Genomic DNA, 11,800 nt, shown 5'->3' on the forward strand with positions numbered 1-11,800 from the left:
TGAAATTTTTTTTCTAATGGTCTCGCCAAGATTCGAACCCAGGCGTTCAGCGTCAAAGGCGGATGGTAACCTCGGCGCTACGGTGGCCTTTCATGCCTATAAAGAGATACCGGGCAAAAAACTTGACAAATGCTATCCATGGTGGAGGGTTTATAAGATTCGGCCCGGTCATACTCAGCACGCTTTGACTTATTTGTTACTTTCCCTAGCTTCAAGCTTGGCAAATGTTTCCTAAATGTTTGCCTTTCATTTCATGCTCCTTCAACAACAACAAAAGTCTTTAAAAATTGTTTTAACTTTGCTGTTAATTCTTTTCGGTTTTCTTTGAATAGATATGTCTGCGACCTTTGAAATGTTTAATGTTTAACGTTTAACATTTTCCTTTCAGGTGTATCGTTGGAAGCTATCATCCATTGAAGTTGATGGCCAAAGGTCATGAAAACGAAATAAAGGGGTGTATAATAGGACAATATAAATAAGTTTTTTATACCCTACACCACTACTGTGGTAGAGGGTATTATAAATTTGAGCATTTGTTTGGAACGCTAAGAAGGAGAAGAGTTAGACCCGTTGATAAGTATAACGATCGACTCGGAATCGCTTTCTGATTCGATTTAGCCAAGTCCGTCTGTCCGTCTATGTACTTTTGTAATCAAAGTGCTGGTCGTATTTAATGTTCAATCATCACGAAATTTTGCACATATCACTTTTTTGGCCCAAGAACGAACGCTATTGATTTTGATAAAAATCGCTTCAGATTTAGATATAGCTCCCATATATATGTATCGTCCGATTTGCACTTAAATGGCGGTAGTAGCTACAATTTTCAACCGATCTGCAAAAAATTTGGCACGGATTGTTTTGTTACTGATTTTAACATATTTGCAAATTTTCATCGAAATCGGTTCAGATTTCGATATAGCTCCTATGTATATGTATCGCCCGATTTACACTTAAATGGCCAAAGTAGCTACAATTTTCAACCGATCTACACAAAATTTAGCACGGATAGTTTTGTTACTGATCTTAGCATATCTGCTAGATTTCATAAAAATCGGTTCAGATTTGTATATAGCTCCCATATATATGTATCGCCCGATTTGCACTTAAATAGACATAGTAGCTACAATTTTTAACGGATCTGCACAAAATTTGGCACGGATTGTTTTGTTACTGATTTTAACATATCTGTGAAATTTCACCAAAATCGGTTCAGATTTAAATATAGCTCCCATATATATGTATCGCCCGATTTGCACTTAAATAGGCGTAGTAGCTACAATTCTCAACCGATCTGCACAAAATTGGACATGGATTGTTTTGCTACTGATCTTAGCATATCTGCTAGATTTCATCGAAATCAGTGAATGACTCTTTTTTTGTAACATTCCCTAACACTTTTTAAAGATATTTTTATAACATTTATTATAAGACCACATTTTTCAACTACATTCAATGCAAGCATACACACACAAATAAATAGTATGTAATTAGTATTATTTTTTATTACATTTAGAGTTATATTTCAAGTGGCGTGCTAGTATTATTACAACTTTTCTTAGAGTGTACAATCGGTAAAAATCAGTTTTTTTAATTGCTACTAAAAATATTATACGCTTCACAGACGACGTCAAAAGCGTTTCATTTCGTTTTGTGTTTGGAAAGCATTTTAATGGCATGGCACAATGTGGTCGGGACAATTGTCATTAATAAAATTAACGATTCAAATAAACCATTAAAATTAGTTGTATAAAAGAATTTGTGAAATGGATAAGGCTAAAGTAATTGGAGAAAAAAAAGAAGAACAGAAACAAAGAAGAAAAAATAGAATAATTTATGAAGGGATGCTCACTAATTGAGGCAAGTTTCAAACAAAAGAGGGGGAAGGAAAAACACCTTGTGCAGGGGCTGCCAGTAAAATAACTCAGTAAAAGGATAGACGAGCAGAGGATGGGGGTTAATAAACCTAAAGAGTTGTATACCAAATGTAAAAAAAAAAACACAAACCAAATCAAACAAACCAAGTGAATTGCAAATCATTTATCCCGTTTTACCAAAACAAATCTTCTTAATTGCAAAAAAACAAAGGAATATACTTTTTTTGGGTGATAAAAAAACTCGCCAAAGCAAAACTCGCCAGCAATGTTGAAATATGCATATAAAAATCAACCCAAAAAATAAAAAAAAAACACACATAAATGCAGCATTGGCAAATTAAAATTTTTTCTTAATTAATTTAAAATAAATTTTAACAAAGGATAAATAACAAAGAAAAACAAAGCAATTGAATGTCTAATTGGGCTCAACGAATTGTATGGAAATAAAAATCAAAGAATCCAATAACAACAGCAGCAGCAACAGCAACGAATATTTAAAATAGAAATTTTTTTTAAAAATTTCACAGGCAATTGTTAACCCTTAAATGTGCAAATGGATATATAAAAGGCAGAATTTACAATTTTGGTATATAGAAAAAAAAATTAATTCGTTTGGATTCTTTTCTTCTTTCAAAACTTATATTCATATATCTCATCGCAGGGTTAACAATTTCCAATTTTCTTTTCGAGCAATACATACAATGTGGATATGATTGAAATAAAACAGACATATTTTTTGGATGAACATCAAACATTAAGTTTTCTTTTTTATTATTAAATATTAAAATACATACAAAAAAATATAATTCACACATAAAACACAATGCCAATAATGGTTTTCTTTATGTGAGCCTTTCAAAAGCCCTAGCGATTATCAACTCTCAAGTGCTTCAAAAGTCCCAATAAAAAGTTTATAATTTAAGGAAGTTTAAAAATCGGTAAGGAAAGGCAAAAGTCGACTAAATAATACCCTACACCTAGCCTACAATTATAAATTCGGGCAATGTATATATGGATATGAGAGCTATATCTAAATCTGAAACGACTTTCAAACAGATCATTTGAAAATGGGTGTTACTATGACCATATAAGTGCAAATCGGGCGACACATATATATGGAAGCTATATTAAAATCTGAACCGATTTTGATGTGTTACTATCAGTAACAAAACAGCCCCTGCCAAATTTTGTGCTGATCGGTTGAAAATTGAAGCTACTACGGTCATTTAAATGAAAATCGGGCGATACATATACATGGGAGCTATATACAAATCTGAACCGATTTTGATGAAATCTAGCAGATATGTTAAGATCAGTAGCAATACTATCCGCGCCACATTTTGTGCAGATCGGTTGAAAATTTTAGCTACTACGGCCATTTAAGTGTAAATCGGGCGATACATATACATATGAGCTATATCTAAATCTGAACCGATTTTGATGAAATCCAGCAAATATGTTAAGATCAGTAGCAACACTATCCGTGCCCAATTTTGTGCAAATCGGTTTAAAATTGTAGCTACTTTGGCCATTTAAGTGTAAATCGGAAGATACATATACATGGGAGCTATATCCAAATCTGAACCGATTTTGATAAAAATTCGTAGATATGTTAAAATCAGTAACAAAACAATCTGTGCTTAATTTTGTGCAGATCGGTTGAAAATTTTAGCTACTACGGCCATTTAAGTGAAAATCGGGCGATACATATATATGGGAGCTATATACAAATCTGAACCGATTTGGATGAAATCTTGCGTATATGTTAAGATCAGTAGCAAAACAATGAGTGCCAAATTTTGTGCAGATCGGTTGAAAATTGTAGCTACTTCGGCTATTTAAGTGAAAATCGGGCGATACATATACATGGGAGTTATATGCAAATCTGAACCGATTTTAATGAAATCTTGCAAGTTTGTAGAAATCAGTAGCAACACTACCCGTGCCCAATTTTGTGCAGATTGGTTGAAAATTGTAGCTACTACAGCCATTTAAGTGCAAATCGGGAGATACATATATATGTGAGCTATATTTAAATCAGAACCGATTTTGATGAAATCTCGCCCACATGTTAAAATCAGTAACAAAACAATCTGTGCCGAATTTTGGTCGAAGATCGGTTGAAAATTTTGGCTACTACGGCCATTGAAGTGTAATATGGGAGTAGATATAGCTCCTGATATGTTGAAATCAGTAAAAGAAACACACTAGGATGTGAAAAAAGCACTTCGTGCCAAATTTGGTAAAGATCGGACCAAAATTGTGCCTTCTACAGCCTTAACAGGGCACATCGGATGAAAGATATATATGAGAACTATATCTAAATCTGAAACGATTTCCATGTCGAAAGTCATAAAAAAATTCCTCCTGCCAAATTTCAAGAGATTCGGTTTACAAATGAGCACTTTATTTGAATATTTCTCAAAATCGGACGTACATAGATATGGGTGCTATATCTAAATCTGAACCGATTTCGACCAAACTTCTCACATATTGAGGCAGTTGTCGAGAAGAGTGTTGTACAAAATTTTGGCAAGATTGGTCAATAAATGCGCTTGCTTTGACTCTAGAAGTTAAAATCTGGTGATATTTATACATGGGAGCTATATCCAAATCTGAACCGATTTCCATGAAATTCACCAGTAGTATCGCGAGTCAAGGGAAAGTCCTTCATGCCAAATTTGGAGAAAATCGGTTAACAAATGAGAAATTTATTACAATATTTCTCAAAATCGGACAAACATATATATGGGAGCTATATCTAAATCTGAACCGATTTCGATCCAACTTCTCAAATATTGTGGCAGTCATTGGGGAAAGCGTTGTGCAAAATTTTGGCAAGATTGGTTAACAAATGCACTTGCTGTGACTCTCGGAGTTAAAATCGGTCGATATGTGAACATGAGAGCTATATCCAAATCTGAACCGATTTCCATGAAATTCACCAGTAATATCGAGAGTCAAGAGAAAATCCTTCATGCCAAATTTCGAGAGAATCGGTTAACAAATGAGAACTTTCTTGCAATATTTCTCAAAATCGGACGAATATATATATGGGAGCTATATCTGAATCTGAACCGATTTCGAGCAAACTTCTCACATATTGTGGCAGTCATCAGGGAAAGCGTTGTGCAAAATTTTTACAGGATTGGTTAACAAATACGCTTGCTTTGACTATAGAAGTTAAAATCGAGTGGTATATATGAACATGAGAGCTATATCTAAATCTGAACCGATTTCTATGAAATTCACCAGTAATGTCGAGAGTCATAAAAAAATCCCTCCTACCTAATTTCAAGAGAATAGTTTAACACATGACCATTTTATTTCATTATTACTGCAAATCGGACCAACATATATATGGGAGCTATAGCTAAATCTGAACCGATTTTTTCCAATTTCAATAGATTTCGAATTTAGCCCGAAAAACATACAGTACCAAATTTTAAGACGATCGGATGAAAACTGCCACCTGTACTTTGTACACAAATTAACATAGAAAGACGGACAGACAGACAAACGGACAGACAGGCAGACAGACGGACAGAGAGACAGACATAGCTAAATCGAATCAGAAAGTGATTCAGAGTGGATCGGTATACTTATCAATGGGTCTATAATTCTTCCTTCTGGTTGTTACAAACGAATGCACTAAGTTATAATACCCTGTAGCACAATCGTGGTGTAGGGTATAAAAATCTAAAAGGCCAACACATGTTGTCAAAACAAAAAAGTAAAAATGTGTAAAGTTCGGCCGTACCGAATCTTTATACCCCCCAACATGGATCGCATTTGTCAAATTTGTTGCCCGGCGTCTCATTAAAGGTACCACTAGTTCTTTGCCCGGCATCTCTTTATAAGCAAACAGAGGATAATGATAAGAATTAAGTCCTTTATGGGAACCCTTCAAGGGAAGGGTTTATGCGAGCTATATCAGGTTATGAACCGATTTTGACCACACTTACCACAGTTGTGGTAGCTTGAGATCGAGTGCAAGGCACTGCTGCCAGCGGCACAGTTTTGGATTGAGGGAATCCTAGTAATGCCATCTGGAAGATCAATGGATGGATCAAAGCTAAAGGATAGATTGGGCTTGGGGGTCTACTTTGAGAACCCAGCTTCTCTCACGGCCTTGTTTTAGACTACCTAACCATAATACGGTCCGGCAGGCGGAGATCCGGGCGATCACGGAATGCATGAGGTGGTGTGTTGCTACCGCGAGGACGTCGAGTGTGAACATCTTTACGGACAGTAAAATGGCCATAAGGGCAATAACAACCAGGTCGTTAAGTTCACGAACAGCCTTGCAGTGTAAGAAGGACTTTAATGCTCTCTCTGAGGATGGCACGATCCGCATGGTTTGGACAATTTGCCAGTGATGGCCAGAGGACGTCGTCAAGGAACTTGGTTTACCCGCAGCCTTTCGAGTCGACACAGTCCGAGTTAAGAGCGTGGGCGACGAACGCACTGCGGAACAACGAAACGGTCAGCAGGACAACGAAAATCCTATAGGGAGATCCGGATTATGAGAAGAGGAGGCCATTACTGGAATTAAAGTACTGTTCCACTATTCCTGATAGACCAATTGTAACTATGATATTCCTGGTAATAGTTACATAGACTTCCATACGAATGATTCCAGCCCAAACGACCAGGTGATATTTGGGGTGTACTCCAAATATCTAGAAATTGTCATATCGAAAAGGTTACCAGACCACTGCAGTGTGTATCAAACAGAGATCCTTGCAATCAAGGAAGTGGTGGAATGGCTAAGATATAATGTCATAACGGCGATTGGTATAAATATCTTCTCAGACATCCAGGCAGCGATTAAATCCCTGGAGAACGTATTTCTGTACACAAAAACCGCCCTCGACTGTCGCAGAGCTCTCAACGAGATGGCTGAACTGTTCAAAATTCACCTGTCCTGGGTGCCGGGCCGCAGAGATATCCCAGGGAATTGTAAAGCGGACGAGCTTGCGAGACTAGGAACTACCCTATACATTCCAGGGATACTGGAATCTTTGGGTATGCCTCTAGGGACATTTAAGCTAAGTTTTCAGGACCAGGCCCGAAGAAAAAGAGGGGTCTGTGAGCATTTCAAAACTATGTGGCCTAATCTAGACTTGAGGAGGTCTACCGCTTTGCTGTTACTGACTATAACAGACGTCTCAGTCATAGTGTCCGTCATGACAGGTCACTGTCTAATCGGAAAACATGCTGACAGACTTATGGATGCCAGCAAAGACTTTTGCAAAAGCTGTGAGGACATCGAAGAAGAAGAGACTATAGAACACCTTCTGTGAGTGTGTCCCGCACTAGCAGTCAGAAGGAGTTCCACTTTAGGTTCTCATTTCTTTGATAACCTGTCTGATTCTCTGATGAAACCTATCCTAACCTTCTGAAAGGAAGCAAGCAGGAGGTCGTTATAGCTTTTTGTATCATAAAAGGACACATAGGTCTACGAGCTCATTTATGCAAACTCTGTACAGCAAGTGATAGCATGTGTATGACATGTGGAGAAGATTATGAGACGCTGGAGCATTTCCTATGTCATTGCCTGGATTTTGCGGCTAACAGAAACCGGCACTTAGGTGGGGACAAAATACCAGACATAAACCAACTTAGGGTAAATAGAGTAACATTTTATGTACAAAAGAGTAAAAAAGCACTAACATCGTTTTTTTATTAAAATTTTTTCAAATAAGTGCATAATTTTAAGGAAAATCTGCTATTGTAGCTTAGCATTAGAATTATTCTTGAAGTAAGTAAAAAAAAAAAACTAAGAAAATCAGTACGAGTGATCTAATTGCTAGAAAATAATGGGATGTCACCATCGAATGTTTGTATTTTAATGATCCAACTGTTGATTTGGTTGACCGATCAGAACACCGAGAATCAAATCACGGGTGGAACCCCAAAAAACATGTTCAGTGTAAATTTCCCCCCCGTTCATTTTGGCGACATTTCTGATGCATTCGGCCATATGAGACTTTTCTTCGAAGAGATGCCTTTAAGCAGCGTTTCGTTCGGACTCGATAAAAAGTCGAAGCTGATCCTTAAGCTAAAACTTTAATCGGACTTCACTCAATGCTTTGAGAGAAGTACATATCCCCTATTTCTTATTGAAATGTTTATGGGAAAATTTATGTAAAATGAATTAGGATAGTAAATGCTCCCTGTCACATAAAGCGAGAGCAATAAACTTGAAAAAAGGGGTAAAAAGCACTATCTAGAAATGCAACAAGCGTCCACCTAGTGATGAGACGTTGGAGCATTTCCTTTGTCATTGTCCGGGTAATGACAAAGGAAATGCTCCAACGTCTCATCACTAGGTGGACGCTTGTTCGCGTCTAACAGACACCGGCACTTAGGTGGGGACACAATACCAGACATGAACCAACTTAGGGGAGTGGTATGGAAAACAATTAAGGATTTTGCAAGTAGCACGGATTTCCTAACATTGATTTCTTTTCCGAGGTTACTTTTAGTAGCTAGGCACAACAAGACGATTATTGGCTTAGGTGCATGTCCAAAGTGGTATGAATGGTTTATATATACATATATCCGAGGTGGTGGGTATCCAAAGTTCGGCCCGGATTGCCATACTTTCCAAAAACGATAGATGTTAACAAACTTATGCCAAACTTACGAAATTGATGGAAAAAGGACACTGAGGCATTCCTTGGGAGAATGCCCTTTATTAAAACTCACAAATGGAAATCTTGACTGACTTGTACAATATGGGTATCAAATGAAAGGTGTTTAGAAGGAGAAAATGAATCCGATGAAAATTTTACCTGGGTTTCAAAAGATTCACAAAAACAAAAAGTAAAAAGGCCTTAAGTTCAGCCGGGCCAACTTGGGATACCCACCACCTGGATATATATGCAAACCACCTTTCGCCATAATCTGGTGAAAAGTGCATAATTTATAATCCCATAGCAGCTTTATCGAAATATGGTTCGAATTGGAGCAAATTCGACACGGACGTAGAAGGGTCTAATAAGTATAAGTCATTGCTCAATTTTGTAGAACAAAATATTGGTCTTTTTGGAAGCTAAAACCGAATAAAGACCGATGTGAACCATATACGACACGGATGTCTAATAGCCTAACAAAAGTCACTGTGTTAAATTTCAGCGAAATCGGATTATAATTTAACCTTTATGGGGCCAAGACTTTATATAGAGAGATAGATCCATATGGCAGCTATATCCAAATCTGAACCGATCAGGACCAGATTAAGGAGGGATGTAAAAGGGCCTACCATAACTCACTGCCCCAAATTTCGGCGACATCGGATGGGGCCCAAGACCTTAAATCGAGAGATCGCTCTATATGGCAGCTATATCCAAATCTGGACCGATCTGGGCCAAAATGAAAATGGGTGTCGAAGGTCCTAACACAACTCACTGTCCCAAATTTCGGCGAAATCGGACAATAAATGTGCCTTTTATGGGCCCAAAACCTTAAATCGAGAGATCGGTCTATATGGCAGCTATATCCAAATCTGAACCAATCTAGGCCAAATTGCAGAGGGATGTCGAAAGTACTAACACAACTCACTGTCCCGAATTTCGGCAACATCGGACAATAAATGTGCATGTTATGGGCCCAAAACCTTAAATCGAGAGATCGGTCTATATAGCAGCTATATCCAAATCTGGACCGATCTGGACCAAATTAAAGAAGGATATCGAAGACCCTAACACAATGCACTGTCCCAAATTTCGACATCGGACAATAAATGCTCCTTTTAAGGGCCCAAGACCTTAAATTGAGAGGTCGGTCTATATGGCAGCTATATCCAAATTTAGACCGAGCTGGTCTAAATTGAAGAGGGAAGTTGAAGGGCCGGATACAACTCACTGTCCCAAATTTTGGAGCCATTGGACAATAAATGCTCCTTTTTTGGGCCCATGACCATAAATCGAAAGATATGGCAGCTATATCCAAATTTGGACCAATCTAGGCCAAATTGCAGAGGGATGTCGAAAGTACTAACACAACTCACTGTCCCGAATTTCGGCGACATCGGACAATAAATGTGCATGTTATGGGCCCAAAACCTTAAATCGAGAGATCGGTCTATATAGCAGCTATATCTAAATCTGGACCGATCTGGGCCAAATTGAAGAATGATGTCGAAGACCCTAACACAACTCACTGTTCCAAATTTCGCCAACATCGGACAATAAATGGCAGCTATATCCAAATCTGGGCCGATCTGGACCCAATTAAAGAAGGATGTCGAAGACCCTAATACAATGCATTGTCCCAAATTTCGGCTAAAATATTCGTCGATATTGGATAAAAAATGTGCCTTTTATGGGGCCAAGACTTTAAATCGATAGAGCGGTCTACATGGCAGTTACTTCCAAACCTGAGACGATATGGGCCAAATTAAAGAGGGCTGTCTAAGGGCTTAACACCACCACCTGTGACAAATTTCGGATAATAAATGCGTCTTTTATAGGCACAAGATCATAAATCGGCAGAACGGTCTATAGAGCAGCTATATCCAAATTTGGACCGATCTGAGCCAAATTGAAGAAGAATGTTGAAGGGCTTAACACAACTCACTGTCCCACATTTCAGCAAAATCGGATTATAAATGTGGCTTTCATGGGCCTAAGAGCCTAAATCGGCGGATCGGTCTATATGGGGGGCTACATCAAGATATAGTCCGATATAGCCCATCTTCGAACTTAACCTGGTTATGTACAAAAAAAAAAAGAATCTGTGCAAAGTTTCAGCTCAATTTCTGTATTTTTAAAGACTGTAGCGTGATTTTAACAGGCAGACGGATGGACAAACGGACGGACATGGCCTGATCGCCTTAGATTTTTACGCTGATCAAGAATATATACACTTTATAGGTTCGGAAATGGATATTTCGATGTGTTGCAAACGGAATGACAAATTGAATATACCCCCATCCTTCGGTGGTAGGTATCACAATAAGTCTACTCGCCTAAATAGAAATGAAGGCCGACGAGGGTTGTATGGGAAAAGTCTTAAGAAATAGGCTGAAGGAATCTAATATTAATCTAAGTAGTTGATTCCAGGGGCTGGTTTAGGAAATTCCATTTTCTTACACCTCGTAAAAAAATGCTCAAGTTAGTCACAAAATATTAAAGTTTCGATTCAATTCATAGCACTATTCCAAAGATTTAGGAAAAAAAATGAAATCCCTTCATTACAAAACCTTAAGGACTCTTGAATAGTTTCATCACACATTGGCTTTTGAAAGACTCACTTAATTTGTACATTTAACATAGTCGATGTCGTTGTCGTTCTCGTTTTCTTATTTCTTTTGGATTACTTAAATTTAAGACAAAGGGGAAAAAAATGCAACATAACAAACATCAAAGAATGAGTGACTTAAAATTAAAGAATTGGTTTTTTTTTGTGTGCGGTTTTGTATCAAAGACACTCTCATGTATCACGTGTTGCATCCACAAGCCGCCTGCGGTATCGGGACCGGTATGGTCGACTGATATATGGCATACTATAGCTATAGTTCAGACTGCAAGTGCAGATCAGAGGTGTGTTTTTTGTTTTTTGTTTGGTGGGGAGAGTTGGGGTTGGTGTTGGTTGGAGTTTATTGAAGAAAAAGTACAAAAGAAGATAAGAAAAAAGGATGAGAACTTCATTAGCACAGGATGTTGGTGTACAATGACTTTTTTTGATTTTTTGATTTTTTTTTTTTTTTGGTGGTGGATATGGCGGTGGTGTTGGCAGCGGCAGTAGTAGTAGTAATTGTTGGTGGTTTGATGGTTCGATTTTTTTTTGTTTTTCATTTTTTTTTCGATTTTGGTGATTTAAGATGCTACGTTAACGAATGTTGATTGAAATTGGTAGTTTGGTAGTATTACTTGGCCAAGTTAAGCAGTAGTTGTTACATGAAGAAGAAAGAG

The 11,800-nt window shown here is 37.7% G+C and overlaps 1 protein-coding gene across 8 annotated transcripts in view; it reads right to left on the reverse strand.

The window, feature by feature from the left end:
• Positions 1-11,800, reverse strand: part of LOC106091788 (RING finger protein nhl-1) — a 281,737-nt gene that overhangs the window by 61,525 nt on the left and 208,412 nt on the right. The window contains exon 7 of one of the 8 annotated variants that reach the window (XM_059369285.1): positions 10,946-11,409. The exons of the other annotated variants lie outside the window; for them this stretch is intronic. Coding sequence (XP_059225268.1) covers positions 11,319-11,409 — 91 coding nt within the window. The 3' untranslated portion in view covers positions 10,946-11,318. Of the gene's footprint in view, positions 1-10,945; positions 11,410-11,800 lie in introns of those variants that run through there. 8 annotated transcript variants of the gene reach the window in all.

The sequence above is a fragment of the Stomoxys calcitrans genome, chromosome 5 (assembly GCF_963082655.1).
Source record: "Stomoxys calcitrans chromosome 5, idStoCalc2.1, whole genome shotgun sequence".
Classification (NCBI taxonomy): domain Eukaryota; kingdom Metazoa; phylum Arthropoda; class Insecta; order Diptera; family Muscidae; genus Stomoxys; species Stomoxys calcitrans.